Below are 19,522 nucleotides of genomic sequence, written 5' to 3'. Positions count from 1 at the left end.
AGAAGTAATTCACCTCTAAAAATACAGGCAGCCTACCAGTAAAGACTAAGTTGATATTGTAAGAGCAAGCTTGCTATTATACAACAGAATACAGAAGTCTGATGATATTCAGTGATGGCGTTAGTCTTTTTATGCCCTTCAACTCCAGTGAGAGATACTACTTCTTCCAGTTCACTAGCTAAACAGTCAACAGTTAATCCACTGCTAAAACAAGAGCTATTTATGTACCATTCTGATTCTCCCACACTATTCAAATTTAAAATGATTTTTGTAGATGTGATAGTATAAATCAACACTTATTGAATGTATAGCTTTGGTGGCAGAATTTTCTGGGGGGGGAGAGGAGAGGAGGATGCAGGATAGCAATAGACTAATTTTTTCAGCATCTACATGGAAACATTTAACATCTTCTAAACATTCACGACAAAAATAGTTTTGTTTTTTAACTAGTGGACAATATCAAAATTGATCATCAACATCAAGAGCAAAGATACTTCTACCAAACAGAATTTCAAAACTTCGCCTTTTAGGGAGTGGAGCTCAGTTTTCAATATACCTCATTGAATGGAGATTTAAAGCTTCCCAAGAAAAGCTATCATGAAACAGTACCAAAAGACATGACTACTGATTCAAAGATGGACTTTATTAGTTTATTAACTCAACATGCTGGAAGAAATAATCTTTCAGTGTTCATATAAAGTTGGTCGATAAAATGACTAAATCATACTCTAAATTTGGGGAGATTTAAATAGAATCTAATCATTTTGAGAAATGCAAACCAGTTAAGACAGGGGTATGACTTAAAACAGCTGGTTTTTATCCAATGCTCACTATAGCATAAAGGATATTAAATTACATCTAAAGGGCTGTCATATAAACAGGGATTGACCTTGTTCTGCTTAGCTGTAGAGGAAAAACTAAGAATGATAGATGAAAGTTGCAGGGAGGCAAATAAAATTCCCTACCATCAGAACTATCCCAAAGTGGCCTGGGTAGTGCTACTCCTTCACAAAGGCCCTCAAAGTGGAAGCTGAATGGGCTCTTGTCAGAGATGACAGGATGAGAGATTTAGAGCTGAAAGAGACTTTAAAGATGGAGGAAGGATTCCTGTCCAGGTAGCTGCTGAACTAGGTAACATCAAATTAACTAGAAGAATCTGTGATTCTGTGCAAATGTTTATATTTACCCACAAAGTTGATTTAAATGCTCCTGACCACAAACCCTTGGAAGTAAAGAGGGTGGTATTTTTAATTATGCCAACTACAATTATAAGATATTAGATAATTTTGAATAGGTCTATATGAAAACTAAAGGTTCATCTCTTTCAACATGTTTCAGTTAACTTTGTGACCTTAATGGAAAACTGTATTAGTTTACCTTTAAAGCTTTCTGAACTGCAGCCTTCTTCAAGCCATCATGGTTAAATTCTAATGGATTACTCTTTCAAGTCAGAAGAAAATGAATATACCAAGGGTTAATACAACATGCAATGAGGAGCTCATGTAAGGTTAATGACACAAAAATGGGAACCCAAAATTTAAAAATAAAAAAAGTCCACCACGAAAACAACTAAATTAAAAAAGCAAACAGTAAACAAAAAAAAGCCATTTGTTCACATTTCTTGAAGCACAAGAACTAACAATAAATATTTAATCCACAAATATTCTGAAATAATAACTGTCCTCTATAATACCTTTTTTTTTTTGCCCTTTACTTTCTCTTTGCATTAAAGAACAACAAGAACAACACAACATCAATAAGCTTTTAGGTCAGGTTACATACACTATTTTTTTTTTGTCCCAGTCCTAGCCCTTGTTTGCACCAACTGTGGTTAAATAAAAGGTCAACTAAACTATGAATCAGAACTAGGAAAAAAAAAACAAATTGCATCTAAAAGGAAGTCAGAATATGAAATGATTAAATGGTATCTTGCTTAAAGGCCTATATTAGAATCACTCTACTGAATTAATCCTGTTTGAGACATTTTAAAAAACTATAATCAAGAAGGCCATCCAATTTCATCTAAAAAAAAAAAGGAGTGGGCCTGGAAAGAGATGTCCTGGGGATATTAAGACCCTTCCCGTCTTAATTCTGTCCCGAATAGCTGTGTGACCTTGAATAAATACATCACCCATAATTTGAGGGGCTTCGGTTCCTTTACCAAAAAAAAAAATTGAGGAGACTGGACCAGAAGACACCTTTTAGCTTGCAAATTCTGTGATTTTAAGTTTCATTTCTGACTGTAGTTAGAACTTAAATGATCTCAACCAAAGTGCCCCCTCCCCTTTAAAGATAAGGGTATGTTTTGTAACCCATTATTTTCACACTTTCAAAATGATTTAAACTATTAACTTCATTTTGTTATATGCAAACTTTTCTTATCATTTTGGTTGCAATTAATTCCCAGCTGTTGACCATAATTTTCATTCTAGTAAAACTCCTTTATATTAATTGAAGAAAACTAATTTATCAATCTTCAACAACCATGGCAATCTGAAAGAAGTTAGAAAAGATCATGTAACTATTTTTGACTGACTCTAATTACTGAGATGCTCTAATTATTAAGGACTAACTGATTACTGCCCTATCATACTCTTCAGGTTGCATAATTTAGAAGCATTTCTCCCAAGCTAACCTCTACAGAAAACAGTGGTCAATGTAATCAGATGCAAAAATACTAAGGGCTTAGCAATACACAAAAGCAGAAGTGTGATATGGGTTAATTAGCAATAAATGAAACTTCTGACTATAAGTAATTCATCCTAAGTATGGCAGACATACAGAATTCTGAATTTAAAGAATTCATATAGCAGAAAACTATTTCATTTCATATATTCTGAAACACAACTGTGAAAAATTCTAAGGATCACTGACATCATGTGCTGGATGACAGCACCTGATGCTATATTTTCATATTAATATTAAATCTTGGGTGACTGGTCAAAAAGGAATTCAAAATAAACTTATGTGGGCTGTGAGTATAAAGATAAGTGAATCCCACATATGAAATTCTTATATCACACAGTGGAGTCTGCAGAAGGGGAGTTAGTGGTGATAAAGAGATCTTGGAATTTGGAAAGTTCTACACAACGATCTAAAGCCTGTTGAAAGTGCAATGGTTAAAGGCCCACTTGTACACTTAAGTACCAAAAATTTCATAGGGTCTCATACCATTATGAATCCTTCACTACTAATAGTTACCAACAATTCCATTTAGGACAAACTTCTGAGAAGATGCTACTGTTCATACTTCAATAGAAATTAATGTGAAGGGAAAATAACTTCAATAAATTTGCAAAGCAACCAAAAAAGCCCCATATAAATGGTAAGAAATCCTCTCCTTAAATTATTCACACAGTAGAAAATAATTGAGAATAATCTGTGGGGGGAAAAATGGGACATATCCAACATGATACATCTATCTTTTCAACATATTTCATTTTATAGTATCCTGTTTTATAAGGTTTGTTGTTTTTGTTGTTTTTCAGTTGACATGTATTTAAATCATGGTTCTTTCACTAACTAGTGAGAAACTGGCCAAGACACTTAACTACTCCAACCCTCAATTCCCTCATCTACTTGTCTTTCCCCTACAGGGCTGTTATAAGATCCAAATAAAACAATGTATATGAAAATGCTTTTATATATTATAAAGCATCCCATTCATTTGAATTATCATGAACATCCACTTGCCATATTCACTAAATATTGAAAAACTCTTACAGCTAGAATTTTGCTCTGTGTGAGTGTGTGTGTGTGTGTGTGTGTGTGTGTGTGTGTGTGTGTGTGTGTGTGTGTATTTAGTAAGCTGTCTGCGACTTTCCCAGAAAACGAAAACAACTAAATAGCACCAGTGGAAAAAAATCAATTGAATGAATCAAATCATTAAAAGATAAGATTATGGGAAAGAGGCAAAGAAGCCAGTATCTGGCATCAGAATCAGTCTAGTGAACTCTCAACCACCCATTTGGGGAAATATCCAAGCTCCACACATCTTCTCTACTAACACTAATGATTTTGGGATTATTTTACTGGTTGCCCAACTCCATCAGAAAATGAACTTGAGCAAAAAGGAGGCTGAGATGTAAATAATCATATGTTTTCTTTGTTAGAAGCTAAGAATGAGGAGGTGGGGAAAAAGTCTTCAGTTTTCTACTAATCTCTTAGAATCACTGAACACCTATTTTGTGCAAAGTACATGTGATCCCCATCACTGTTGTCACTGATAATTGAGAGTTGACTATATGTTGGAAGAATATAGAGCAAAAGAATATAGAGTCATAGCTTAGCTTGATATTTGACACTAATTATTTTGTTGGTGCAGGGCACTGGACTAAAGGGAAAGGACAACTGTAAGCTCTAAAATCATCCTTACATCTTACTTGAAAAGCAATCACAAGGAGAATTTGATCAATAAAAGTTAAAATTCCCCTCAAAATTTCTTTAACTGTATGCCAAAATCAACCTAGGAGTCCATATCTATGACTTCTTAAGAATTCACTCAGCTTGTGCTTCTCATCATAAGATGTAAAATACTTACCAACATTAGATAAAAAAAAATTCAAGTAGCACAACAAAATGCATAATAGTAAAAACCATGCAAGGAAATCAAATAAGCATGCTTGGTCATTCCGCCAAAGTTGATTGCTTTAGAAGCACCAGTCCACACTCCAGCAGTCTCCAATTAAAAAGGAAAAAAGTATAACACCAGAGAACTCACAAATAGGGCTCTATAGACTGAGGTAGTATTTTCACAAAAGACTAGTCCCGATGCTCTCCTCTCTTTTAAGTAGCCACACCCAAAGTTTCCCTCGTAGATACTCTTAAGAAGGTGAAAATGGAAGGAGAAAGCAAAGAGTGATGGATTGTGGTAAAATGAATGCACAAGAAGCCCTTCTATTATAAAAGTGTAAAGAAAAAGAGTCAAAGGATTCCACAACAGCTTGCAGAAAGACCCAGTGAGCAAGCTTCTTAAAAAGTCAGCAATTTAGCAAGTAAATATTTTCCAAAAATTCTTTGCCTCTGTCAGCCATACTTCATGCACAAAGTGCCCTTTGTGAAATCTTTAAGCATGTTCATTTTTTTTACATTCTCCAAACTGCAATTTGACATCGTAGAAGTTATATAATATTGAAGCTACCTAACCCAATCAACTTACTATTTTTTTTCAAATACAGAGTACATTCCAAAGGTTCAATATAGCTAAAATGGGGTTTTTAATGGCATACTATTACAGTAAAATGATAATAAACTCTATGGCAGGGTTCTATTATGAGAAAACAACAATTCACAAAGCCCAATTAAATCACATAATCTACACATGTTGACTCCAAAAAATATTGAAGACAGCATTCTAGGAGGCACAGTTATATAGAATACATTTTCTTCCTTTTGATGTAAAATAAAGTATACAAAATGTACAAATATATACACATAAAAACACATTGGTAAACTGTTAAAAAACTCAAAGGAAGACTGTAAAGAAGAACAATGTTAACTATACTGTCATCAATCAAACTGTGGTAGCAACTAGAGCAAAGGCGTATTGGAGACCTTCTTGGGACAAAGTAAAGCAGAACCAAAGGTGTTGCCCTTTGGCAAGATCAGATCAACTATTGTTTTTACTTTTTTCTACCAAGTAAACGAGAATCCTAGTCCAAGAAGAAAGAGGTAACTAGCTGAGGCACTTATGTGAATAACAAGCTCTGCTAGGGCTCCATTTTAATCTTATGTGGCTATGTAAGCAACTACATACACACACACACATATTCTCTGAGTCAAAAAAAAAAAACGGAAAATTCTCTAGCTGAATATTCACCAATATTTATAGGAAGAAACTGTCCTCAAAAGCTAACTAGAAGCTTAATAGAAAATTACAAGATTTTACTAATGTGCAGTAAAGAGTATAATAAACTGCTATGAAGAAAAATGTAGAAAATCAAGCATTTGATGCCTATGAGGTTTTTTTTACCAGATCTGCTGAAACTACACATTGAAACAAAGTATAAACAGTCATTTAATGAAGTAAACAAATGCAGTCAATCAAGATGGTACATCTATGAAGATCTACTAGATTTTGTAAATAAGAAAACCACTAAGTTGCATTGTGTGTATTTTTTTTTCATTAACTACTTTAGGGGACCACATTAACCAATGTAACATGGTCTCTTTTCCATGTTTTAAATTTTGAAAATGACAAATTTGCTTCAAAACTTGACAGCCAAATGGCTATATTTATATAAACAACATTGCGAATAGAAGTTAAGGGGAAAATTTTTTTAATTGTTGATACTTTTAGGTTTAAAAAAGCCTACCTTAATTTTTTTCCCTTTTAATATGCAACAATGAAAACTCAGGTGTTAAGTACTAACAAAAATTCATAACATCATATAAAAATAGAAGCATTCTTTCAACCCACAACTGCCATCATTACCCAGCCTACTCTACAGTCTGGAAACTACAAATAGTAAATACTTTAGATACTAAATCCAAATTAAGCTAGAATGCAACAAGAACAGAGCTCAGATTTTGAACTTAACTTCCGCTTTAGTGTTTTTCTGTTTCAATGAATTATAATTTCTACTTTAAGTTCACATTTTATTGATAATAATCCTTAATGTAATTTCTTGCTCTTTCTTTTTACACATCAATCTTTCTTTAGGGCTACTCTTCATTGGTTTTCACGGTTTATTGATGTTTTTTTTCCACTGCTATCACTTCCTAACTCCTCTTCTCTCGCAATAGGACCATCCCTTAAAATAGAAAAGCACAATTAAAATCAAGTGATCCACTGCCTATATCTGAAAATATATGCTTCACTGTCACTAGTCACCTAGTACCAACTAAGAACATTAGCAGCCTACTGCCTCTCTAATGAGAAGAGGGAAGTACGTTTCATCATCAATCTTCCCTGGAGTCAAGAGACTGCATGATCTGAATTAATGTCACACTCCTACTTTTATGAATGAAAACCCAATGTTTATTTTTCTAGGCACAAAAGTTACTCATATTTAAGAAATCACTATATGTGTGAATCCTATAAAAGAGATCAATCCAAAGAACTATCAAAATCAAAATATGCTTTCTAAGTCAAATTAAAACTCTTTGTCTTTTTTTCTGAGACACAAAGTGACTAACAGTGTGCACAGGAAAACATAAGCAAGGTTAGAACATGTGGCACAATGTGTTTCATAGAAACAGCAAGACACATTCTCAAGCAAAATGTGCTAGAAAGAAATAGAAGCATTCAAGGAAAAGTCACCAGCGTATAACTTACTGGAAGATTTCTTGCTGAATCCAAATATAAGATAAGCAATGCAGAAGAAAGGCCATCATTAGCTTGGTTTTTGTCAGCTTTAATGCCTGTTAGCACCTAAAAACAAAGTACTTGTTAGAAATATTTTGACAATCTGTTTGATACCTTATTTTTTTTATTAGACTAATCGGTTAGACAAGTTAAAACTAATGCCTTCCTTCAGCTCAATGAAAAATAAGATGGTACAGAAGCAAACATGAGTGTCATGAAATCAGACAACAACGTTCCTTTATTCACTATATATCTGTCAAATAAATGGCTCACTGGACATCCGGATCTTCATTCTCTTCTAGTAAAGTTTTGCTCTTACAAAGATGATATCAATTACTTAAAGCTGAAATTTGTGTAAACCAAATATGTGTCCTGTAAATTTATTTTAAAATACTTTGAATGTTCTTAAACATGGAACAGAATCTTGCTTAGGAATAAAAAGGCCTCATATGAAAACTCAAAAATAATGCTGTCATCTTTTTTTAAACTTAAACTTGAAAGGAATGAACCCAAATAAAACCAGGGAGATTGAATGCAGAAACAGTACCTTATCAAGATTCAAAACATTTGGCATCAACGTGAGCCACTCCAGTTTCAAATGCAATTTTCCTTTAGGGACCTCATCCAGAGTGAACCACTGAAATGAAATATTGGGCCATTTTTAAAACCTGATCTGGACAAGTCTTCACCCATAAAGGCTTGCTGAAATGCATCAAAAAGCTTAAAATACAATAATATCTCCAAACATTTTAAGCCTCATTACACTGAAGCATCAATACTTTAAAGGACACAATTTGAAGAATTCAAGTGCCTATACTTGTGTTTAAATGTTTATGTTGTTGAGTAACAATAATGGCCCTGAAAATCATAATTATAAGCAAAGAAAGGTTAGAAAGCTCTATTTTTACACTAAATTTATAATTTGTTTTACTGACTACAACAAAGTAAAAGTTTATTCATTCCTGTTTTATCAACTATAATGTGAAAAAATAAAAACTTATACTATTATTACACAGGTGTGGAACAAATGTATTTTTTTCCCATTTAGCCAAATCCTTCATCTCCTTCAACGCCAACTCAAATCCCACCTTTTCCATTAAACTCTTTCCAGAATATGCAGAATATGGTTTCTTTCTCTCCTATAGATCTTACTTTATATACCTTTCACACAGCCTTAAGATTTCTATTATTGAATTGAGCTATTAAGCCTCTATTACTTAACTTTATAAGTACTTATATCTTATGTCCCAAACCTGTTTATACTTCTTTTTATCCCCTATAGTGCCTAGCATAAAGCATTCAAAAATGTTACTGATTTGTATTTAACTTTGCTGTAGTATTTACTTATATGTAGAAATATATTGGCTAATATCAATATAAGTACTTAGTTCATCAAATTCTGCTTAGGATTGTTTCTCTGTAAAGGTTACAATGACAAAATCAAGAGGTTTAAGACAAAACTGTCAGAAAGGTACCCAAAGAATTTAACCAACAAAAGGGAACTTACTTCATCTAAGAGGCGTTCCTTCTCAACTTCGATCAGATCAATCATAAGACTAAAGAAACAATAACATCACAGCTTCAGAGCACTAGGAATTAAACATACTTTTCTTTTCTTTTTTTTAACAAATGAAGCAATCATAAGATATTAGGATCACAGATTAAGAGTTTTGAAGGCATCTTAAAGGTTATTTGTCCAACTCGCATTTTATAGATAAGTAAACTGAGGCCTAGAGAGAGACATTAAGTGACTGGTCACTGGTGACACTAGAAAGTAGCAGAGGCTTTGACCTCAAATTAAGCACTCTTAAGCACAGACCCACCTAAAGGTATTACAGAAATGCAAGCAAATTAAGAAAGCTATCTATTAATTATCATGTTAAAGAAACGAGTATCTACCTCCATTCTGGGTGTTTATACAACCTTACAGACCTGTCTAAACAGTAACATAGTTGCCATGGATAAAGAGGAGGGAACAAGGATGGGATCTCATGAGGGATGGAAGGAGAAGAGGACGAAGCAGCTACAATAAAGTTGAATTTCTCTTAAGTGCTGCTGCTCTAGCTATTAAGTTGTTACAGCTGCTCAAAATAAAAAAGTCCACACTGTTAATAAGAATCACAACGTTTTTCCTGTCATAAGGGCATTCATATTTAGAAGAATCACCTCATCCCCCAAATTAGAAAGAGTAAACCACCTAAAAGTTTTCCAAAAAGCTCAACATTTTTAAAATAGAAACTAGATAATAAAAGAGAAAGCCCTTGGGTATGAAGAAGGAGTTAGGAGAAGCATATAACTGGGTTTTAGATGAAACTAAATAGGAAAAAAATCGCAATGCATAAATATTCTTCTACCAGTAGAAGATGATTCCAAAAATGTTGTGTAGTTCATCCATAAGTGAACCATCAGAAAGGGGCCTCTGGAAAACTAAGTCAGAAGAGATAACTACATGATGTTAGGAGCAAAGCGAAGGTAAAAATAATTTCAAATTTTAAAAATCTAAGAAAAGTACATTTAGAAAATTAAGACACTAAGGCATGGAAGAATGCCAAGCAGAAGTGAAGAAGGAAAACAGAGAAAATGAAAGCTATTCAGGCTTTGCACACATTCAAAACTTCTTCCTAGAAAAATTCAACAAGCACAATTTGATTTTTTTTTCTTTTTAATAATATGCACTCATTACACTGGACTGTACAATTCAGAATTTTATTACTGGAAAATACCATCTATTAAGGCTATATCAGTAATATACTAACAAGATATTCTGCTTTAAAAACTTTTTAGCTAAACTGTCTGAATCAATCATTTATTCTCCAATGAATTACTGGCATTATGGCAGGCATCAATGCACCTAGAGCAATAAAGTGCAGTAAGATCTCTTTCTATAAGATCGTTTTGAAGTGGTTTTATTTGGCTGTAAAATTATTTCCACATTCTGGAATATTCCCTCCAAATGATATTTCATCTGAGTTTCTCTATAAATTTCATCTTCGTGAAATTATTATTTAGTAACAACAGTGACAATAATAGGGACAAGGACTCAACTTATGATTTCACTGATATAGGGAACTCCCAGATTAGGAAGCTCCCTCTACCAATGTAGAGCAGTATCTTCTCTTCAAGTCATAATCTTAGAGGGTTTCTAGAGCAATAAGCAGGAAAATGACTGACATACTCAGGGTCACACTGCTAGGACACATTAAGAATCAGGACTTGAACCCAGATCTTCCTGGCCTTAACACCGGATCTCTAACTACTATACCACCTTTATATCGAACAATAATAATATGTTTAAGAGATACTAAATCAACCAAACATTATTTCTCATATCATTATCAGTACATACAGTAAAAGAACCTAAATATGGCATTTTATCACAATACAATTCAACAGATTACATTCCAATGTCATATACACATGGAATTTACCTTCCAAGGAAATCATCCTTGTCTGGGTCTTCATCAAAGAGCTCAATTTCTAACTCCTGTCCAGGATGTTCATAAACTAAAGCCTAAAAAATAAAACATCAATTGCTGTTTTCTATTACTAATGGTAATAACACATTTCTAAAAAACTTTAACATTTTCAAAATTTTCACACATCCATTCTTTCCAACCCTCACAATGACTATTTGAAATGGGAGAGGTAGGCATTGTTTTACAGAAGGGGAAACAGAGTACCAGAAAACTTGGTTTATTTGTCCAAGATAAAGGCATGGGAAAAGCAGAGCCACAACAGGAAATCAGATCTTGACTCTCAGTCCAATCTTTTTGCCACTATGCCAAAATATACTCAAATAAATTAGCATTAAAATGCCAAAATGCAAGTAGTGTTCCAAAATATATTTATATATTGTTACCTTCCTGCACAAACATACAGAGAAATTGCAAGGCAGGCAAGCCAGATATTAATTCCATTTTATAGAACAGAAAATGAGGCAAGGGATGGTTGTCTAAGTTCACACAGCTACTTTAAGTGGCAGGGCTGGAATCTGAATCCACATCTACCAGTTCCAGGGCTATGATGATAAATGTTTAACAACCAGCTCATCAGCAACAACAACAACAAAAGACACACTTTTAACTTTAATCTGCATTACTAACATTTTCTCCATCACTTTCTTAAGGCTAAACCCCAACCAGACAATATGTCAAGCCAATTTCTAAGGTATAAATGCTTACACTGAAAATTTACCAATTAGCTCTTGTGAGCCTCTCTGAGCATGCTCCAGCACACCCCTAGTTAGTTTAGTATTCCTTTCACTAAAGCAAATGACTTTGATGGCCTAAGCTGGAAGCATTCGAATCAATATTGTAAAATTAAATACAGTGTGTACAATTACCTCATAAACTTCATTCCACTTTGGGCTGAGATTTTCTTTGATGACCTTGCTTTGAAAGATTTGGTTGCCGACCCGAATAACTCCATAGGGGTCTGATTTTCCCTTGACAAGGCCCTTAAGATAAGTATCTTTACCCTGCAGATCCTGAGCTTCGATGAAATGTATTCTTAAGACACCCTGAGAATGAAGACAAAAAACAAAAGCGATAAATGGCTGCTTACTTTGAGGAATTCTTGACTTATTTTTACATGTTAGTTTTTTCAATATTGTGGCTTTAACAGGACTACTCTAGAAGGGGAAGGTGCCCTTTTAATTAAATTGTTCACATTTTATCCAGAGAAAAATATAACTGCTCAAGTTTTATACTTCTAAGTTTCTGGTACATGAAATTAAGTTAAATTTGGCAACAGACTTAAGGTAAACATGTGCCTAATCTTAAAGTAAGTACATTTTTTTTAAATTTTTTTATTTTTAGGCAATTGGGGTTAAGTGACTTGCCCAGGGTCACACAGCTAGTAATTGTCAAGCGTTTGGTCTGAGGCCAGATTTGAACCCAGGTATTCCTGACGTCAGGGCCGGTGCTCTATCCACTGCACCATCTAGCTGCCCTTACAGTCAGTATGTTTTAAATGGTACCAGAAAACAATTTCTAAATTTCAGTGAATTTTTGGCTTTTCAATGATGAAAATTTGAAGTTAAAACACTATCTTGCTCTCTTCAATGTACTACTAACTAATTCTGTTGAATAAAGTAAAAACTACATACTGTTTTCTGCATTTTCTTTGAATTCTCCAGCATTTATCAGAGTAGTTAGTATGCAGCAGGCACATAATAAATGCTTATTTTCTGACTGATTCTTATCATGAATTTACCTGGTGTGACACAGCTTATACAAAACTACGCCTCTCACCTCCAAAATACAGCTAACCACTATGGCATTTAGACTCCTTACTGTAATCATTGGATCAAAATTAGAACACTTAACAGGCTTATCCAACTTATATAAAAGGCACCTGAAGGAAGCAATGAAGTACTCATTATCTCTACTCCCTCCAAAAGGGGACTGAATTTCTTTTGATCTTAGTGAAAACAATGGATTCTGTGTGTATGACATCCTATATAATACATCATTCCAGAATCCACAGAAGTGACAGGTAACATTACTGACTTCTGCTAGAAAGGTGTGTGTTATAACAACCCTACTAAAAGAAATTAAAGAGGCACCTTTCCATTATAAGACAGAATTCAAATCAATTTCTTGTATCAATGGGAAAAGGATATAAAATTTGTAATAACTCATGAAAACTTCAGGAGATAGAATAATACGACTTTGAGAAGACAACTTTTCTACCCTTCCCCATAAGATCATTTTTTAGAATTTAAATATTTTTTTGAGAAAGTTCTTATATGACCTGAATTTTTTAGTATATTTTAAGCTGAATTCTTTCCTTTTCAAACTAGAAATATCTAATGTAACCATCTCTAAATTAACTGGCTAAAGAGTATATGAGTCATTTTATGTCATTAATGTTTAATGAACAGTATAAATGTACAAATATATTTTGTATACTTTCCTCAAAGAAAGTATTTAAGAAGCCTATGAAGAAATTTCAAGTATACTCCAAATAAAATTATGCTGACATCTTATTTTTCAATCAACTACATGTTAGTCTCTTATCACAGGGATTATTTCTCTCAAACCAGAAAGAGTTTATGAGGAACTAATAAAACATACAAAAGTATTTTTATCATCTTTGTAGAATAGTTCTGGTAGCTTTGAGAGAGTATATTAATTCTTTTCTCTTGAAAAAATAATTTTTTGATGATGCCTTTATTATTTTTTACAAGATTAAAAAAGAAAAACAGGGAAAATGAGCATAACTGGTCAATACATCTAAAAAGTCTGAAAGTATGTGTACTAGACATATTGTGTTGTGGACCTCCTTGCTTTGCAAAGTGGTAGATTGGGACTGTTTTATCATATCTTCTTTTTTGAAGCATGCTTCTTCTTTATAATTTTATTACGTTGAATTTTTTTGTGTGTAGTCGTTCTTTCCCTTGCCATTGCTGTAGTCAATCACGTATTGTTTTCTTGGTTCTACCTACTTCATTCTACACTTCTTGTGGGTCTTTCCCTGCTTCTAAGCATTGGTCACATTCTTCATTTCTTATAGCACAGTAGTATTCCATTACATGCACATCCCACAATTTGTTTAGCCATTCCCCAAACTATGGACCTCTATTTCATTTCCAATTCTTTGCCATCACAAAAAATGTTACTATAAACATTTTGGTTACGTATGTCTTTCCAACCAGAAATGACAGCATCTCTTCAAATCCTACCAAACAATTATCTTGTTAATAGTACTAAGTTTAGCTCAGAGAACTGCAGTACAAGAACTTTGAAGCCAATCCTTTAATACATGTTACCTGATCTCTTTCAGACTCAAATAAGAACCGAGTTCTAATGCTTGGGTGACAACGGTTTCATAACATAGGGAAAACCTCTCCATCTTGAATATACTACTACTAGTATTGTTTCTTATAATGCTTTATCAAAAGAAAAAACAAATGTAGAAATAAAGTATTTAATTTGGATTCTTAGACATGTTTTTTAGGATATCACATAAGCAATATCACTTTCAAAGCTATCATCCAATTCAAATGTAACATTTACTGGATTAAACATCTGGCTTAATAAGTCTTCTTACTTTAAGAATTACTGAAGCTCCATCAAACATTTATAAATTGTCCTAATATTGCATTATACTTTTGGCTCAAAACTTCTTCTCCAAGGTGACTGGGTTAAGTTTATATTTCCACAGCAAGAAATGGACTTATTGAAACAAAAAATAATGTTGGCATCAGAAGAGGTTCTAATCAGTTAATTTTAAAGAAAGAAACGGGTTTTGTTTGTTTTTAAATAAGAATAGAATATGTTTACCTTTGGTATAGGGAATCGCAACTGAGCAATCTGAACTTCACTGACAAGAGGAACTGTGATTCGATTAGGAAGCACCAAGTAATTGGATATTATATCCAGAATGATAGTATCTGATAAGCCACTGTAAGATACAAGAAAATAACTGTCATGTATCAAAATAGGTTTTCATAGGTAATAATTAACTCACACGATAGTGACAAAGTTAAAAATTTCCCTTGCTCACCAAGGTAATAGCCTAGTTTTTTTTTAATATAGCATTCAGAATTGGTTAATAGGAAGGCTTAAACATTCTCACTACTAAAGCTGCTATAATTTATATTGTGGTCTGAAAACATAAAAGGGTTTGATTAACTTGTGTAATTTCCTAAAAGCAAGACAACTTATTGGTTCCATCATTAAATATTTAACATTCAAAATGAAAACATATTTCATTAAATTTCAGTCTCCCACTCTGAATGAAGTAAATGAATATTCCACACATGAATCCTTCTAAAAGACAATAAACTTTTGATTCTAGTATGAAATAGAAATTGTCATTATCTACTATATTACAACCAAGGAAAATTGAGTACTGTAGTGAATCATAGACAAAACAAAACAAATAATTATTTCAACTGATACTTCCAACCACCCTGCCCTCCATTTTTAATAATACCTGCTTTGGCTTTATATAGGGTTGTTATGAAGATCCAATGAAATTATGTTTGAGAAAGCACTTGTTAACTAAAAAATGCTGTATCAATATAAGCTATTATTCTTCGATGTGTAACAGAATACCCTTCATTTTCAATTTTTCTGTATATAAAAGAAGAAAGGCACTCCTTGATAGTACCCTTAGGGCATAGATGCTTAATATACAATTAATATACTTTAGTACTTCCAACTATAGACCTCTATACATGTTATTAAATACTCACATGATAGTGCATCTCCCACATCTCTCCTCTCACTGATAATTAGTTCAACACTCATACTGACTATTTCTCTCTCCTTTCACCCCCTTATTTGCTACAGTGATTTTTACATTACATACTGGCAAAGCAGATGTTCTTTTCCCTGTCTACTCTGGCACAAGAAATGCAATAATTTTCCTAAAAAAGGAAACAAACAAACAAAAAAAAAACACTGTCTAACTGACATAAGTACTTTGGTTACCAGTTGCATCACAATAATAAGACTGCTATAAGCCACTACCAAACTCTACTGTCCTTGTTAATGGTAGGAAAGACCTCCTGAAGAAGGTAGGATTTTAGCTGAGTTCAGAAGGAAATTAGGGAAGCAAAGAGTCAGAGGTGAGGAAGGAGAACCTTCCAGGCATGGTGGAAAGCCAGCACTACTGCACAGAATGGGACACGGAGTGTGATGTATAAGGAACAGCAAAAAGGCCAGTATAACTGGATCACAGATTGTGGGGAAGAAGGAAGAGTCAAGGAGGGGCCGAGGTTACGAACCTAGAAGGCTGGAAGAATGGTGGAATCTTCAACAGAAATAGGAAAGCTCAGTGTGAGGCTTTGGGAATAAAGATGATGAGCTTTATTTTGGACGTAGTGATTTTACAATGGTTATGGGAGAGCCAGTTTGAGTTCCTTTTTTTTCCCAGTAGGAGAATTAACACTTGTTAAATGAAAAAAAATCTAATTAAAAATTAAATATCCAATAAGTAGTTGGGAATATAGAAATGGAGGCTCAGGACACAGTCTCAGCTCAGATATATGAACAACTGAGTTATGTATATACAAATGATATTTAAAACCATGGGAGCTGATAAGGTCACTGAGACAGAAAAGATAAAGAAGGAGCCCAAGAGAGCCTTAAGGGTATGCCCAGTTAGCACTGGATGATGAACCAGCAAAGGAATCTGAAAAGAACTGGTCAGACAAGAACAAAATCAGGAGAGAGTACTGTCTGAAGCCCCCTAAAAAAAAAACAAAGAGAGAATATCCAGATGGTTAATAGTACCAACGTAGCAAAGTAGTCAAGAAGAATGAGAACTGGACAAAAAAAAATCAGATTTGGAAATTAAGAGATAATTGGTAATGCTAAAGGGAGCACTTTCACTTGATTGATGAGACTGAAAGGCAGACTGAAGGAATGAAGGAGAAGAAAAGAAATGTACCTTAGCACTGACAGCTTTTTCCAGGGCTTTGGTTGAAAAAGGCCAGAGAGATAAATAAAGAGATACAATAAAGCTTATGGGGAAATTAAAATTTAATGAAGATTTTTTTAAGGATAAGAAGTTCTGAGCACATTTCAAGGCAATAGGCAAATAATCAGTAGACTGAGAGAAAACTGGAGGAGATGAGTGAAGGGACAATTTGCTGGAAAGGATGAAAGAGGATAGGATCAAAGATACATGCAGATGGGGGTTGCCTTAACAAGGAAGGCCACCTAATTTTCAAAGACTGTCTAAGTGAAGAAGGTAGTGTCAATGCAAAGATCACTGACTCTGGACTTCACAGGCCTGGGTTCAAATCAATCCTCTGACAAAACCATTATGACCTTGGGTATGTGACCCAAATTCTCTGAGCCTTTAGTATGATCTGCTACAAAAGCAAAAAAGACAGTGATCCAGGGAGGGAAAGCAGGATGCGGAAGCCCTTAAGATCATGCCAAATGAAAACTGTTAGAGGAACTGAGGATCTTTAGCTTGAAGAAGAAGACTCATGGGGAATATGTTGTGTCCAAGTACCTCCACGGCTGTCATGTAGAAAGATTCTTAACTTTGCTTGGTCCTAGAGGGAAGAACTAGGAACAGTGTAGAATTTTTAAGGTAAACAATTTTAGGTTTAATGTAAGGAAAAATTTTCTAACAATCAGAGCTATCCAAAAGTGGAACAGGTTGTCTCAGGAGGTGGTATCTTACTATAGGCAGGTGTTTAAGCACTGATCATACTTGTCCTACTAGATTGAAGAAGGGTGTGGACAGGATTATCAAATAGCCTCTAAGATCTTTTTTAACTCTGGCATTCGTGATCCCTTACAACGTCACAGCAGAATGCTATCTACGGAGTATGTTTTTACAAATATTTATTCACTCACTGTATAGTTTAGGAGGAAAGTAACAATCTATTTAGGAAAAAGAAGTAACTTTCCCCCTAATATATAGATTTTGAAGGAAAACACAGTAACAGCCTGTTTAATATCAGAAAAAACCAAAGTTATGTATAAAATAGGTTAGTACTAATATAACTGTGCTTATTAAATATTTCATAAATTCCTAACTTATATAACAGTAACATATTTGAATTATACCTAAGAGCTTTTCAATGGTGAAATTCAAAGACATAAAAAACAAATATGCAAGCAATGGACAAAAACACTCCTTTGCTGATACGATACAGAAATATATGTAAATTGAATGAGTATTAACTTTCAGATATAAGCAGCACCACAAAAGAGTTCACAACTGCTGTCCATAATTACAGAACTTCCTTTTCAGGTTAGTGACTTATAGCTTTGCCATAAATAAGCACCATTCAAAGCTTGGGGCAGATAAACAACAGAACTAGACTGGTTACATTTTTCTCACCAGGAAGGGGTGTGTTCTCTGGAAAGTTTATAAATGCTTACTGCATGAAAAGGCTTTACACTTTCTGTCAACATTTCATTGCTTCAGATTAATGAATAGACTCCAAATAGGTGACTTGACCTCTGAAGTTCCTCATTTCACACCACCCCCCTCTGAAATTCCAGAGAGTACAATGTAATTTGTGCCCAGTGCCTTCAAGCAATCCTTCTGGCAATCAATGATTTTAAATTACAAAATGTGGCAGAGGCCTGGATGATAGAATAACTTGAAAAGCAAATTGAAGCTAATGGATCATCCTTTGATGACATGTTCAAATGTTAGGTTTTTGTTTTGTTAAATTAAGATCTAAATAAATATAAACATATGTGTGTTTATATGTGTGAGGTTTGTGTGTATGCATATACAAAGGGGTGTGTGTATATTTGTAGCTAAAAAGCTATTTTCTTAATTTGTCAGATGAAAGGTGATGGTAATGAAGATGATATCTGATACTTACAGCATTTTATAATTTACAAAGCACTTTCCTCACCAATAACCCTTGGAGGTAAGCAGTTCAAGTATAATTATCCCTATTTTGCACATGAGGAAATTCATGTTCAAAGACTTAGTGATCTGCTCAAGATAACAAAGCTACCAGCAGCCATGGCTCAAATTTGGACCAATGAAACTTATTCACTTTACCATACTTCCTTTCTAAAGGAAAGGACATGGTGATGAAAAAACATCAAAATAGATTTTAAAAGGGGCCAGGGAGGAGGGGGTGGGAGATAGGATTCGGAGGCTTCTGAAATCATTATTACTCTAGCAAATCTGGAGCTAAGTAGGACCATAGAGAGGATTTACTCTAGCTCCTAACCCTCACCCCTGCCTCCCATTTTACTGATGAGGAAACTGAAGCCCCAAATGGTGTACTGGCTTGCCCAAGGTCACACATGTAGCACATAACAGAATCTGGATTCTAATCTAGGGCTACTAACAACTCTAGTGCCCTTTCTCCTTATGTTATGCCACGGCATCCTCAAGTCGCTTATATTCTTACATAGCTGTTATGATGCAACCTCCTTTTTCAGAAGAATATAAGAAAAAGATCCCTTCTTCAACATTATATACAGATGCTCAGCAACTAATCACTAAAAATAAAATCTATTAAAGTATTAATAAGTTAGCTATTAAACCACATTATTTAATGCTTACTTTAGTCCAGGAATATCCAGAAGATTAGTTAGTCCTGTCCAATTAATTTCCAAAAGCTGTAAAAAGACAAGAAAGAAAAAATCATTACTTATACTTTCCTACAAAAGAAAGAAGTTTATTAGTAAGAGTTAAACATATTCTTCTCATTCTACATGTTATACTCATTTTTAAATTTAATGGAAAATAAACAACTACAAAATTCACAAC

General features: G+C 33.9%; 1 protein-coding gene across 2 annotated transcripts in view; it reads right to left on the bottom strand.

The window, feature by feature from the left end:
* ESYT2 (extended synaptotagmin 2) overlaps positions 1-19,522 on the bottom strand; it is a 115,461-nt gene that overhangs the window by 16,403 nt on the left and 79,536 nt on the right. Inside the window, exons 7-14 of one of the 2 annotated variants that reach the window (XM_078152542.1) lie at positions 19,316-19,371; positions 14,593-14,713; positions 11,649-11,825; positions 10,735-10,817; positions 8,814-8,862; positions 7,854-7,943; positions 7,277-7,372; positions 1,378-1,440 (exon numbers count right to left, since the gene is read on the bottom strand). In XM_078152542.1, coding sequence (XP_078008668.1) covers positions 1,378-1,440; positions 7,277-7,372; positions 7,854-7,943; positions 8,814-8,862; positions 10,735-10,817; positions 11,649-11,825; positions 14,593-14,713; positions 19,316-19,371 — 735 coding nt within the window. The remainder of the gene's footprint in view (positions 1-1,377; positions 1,441-7,276; positions 7,373-7,853; positions 7,944-8,813; positions 8,863-10,734; positions 10,818-11,648; positions 11,826-14,592; positions 14,714-19,315; positions 19,372-19,522) is intronic. The other variant, XM_020990348.2, reaches the window with a different exon arrangement.

This window comes from Phascolarctos cinereus, unplaced genomic scaffold (assembly GCF_003287225.1).
Source record: "Phascolarctos cinereus isolate Bilbo 61053 unplaced genomic scaffold, phaCin_HiC Scaffold_1;HRSCAF=81, whole genome shotgun sequence".
Taxonomy (NCBI): domain Eukaryota; kingdom Metazoa; phylum Chordata; class Mammalia; order Diprotodontia; family Phascolarctidae; genus Phascolarctos; species Phascolarctos cinereus.
This window is presented reverse-complemented; position numbering and strand designations above follow the sequence as displayed.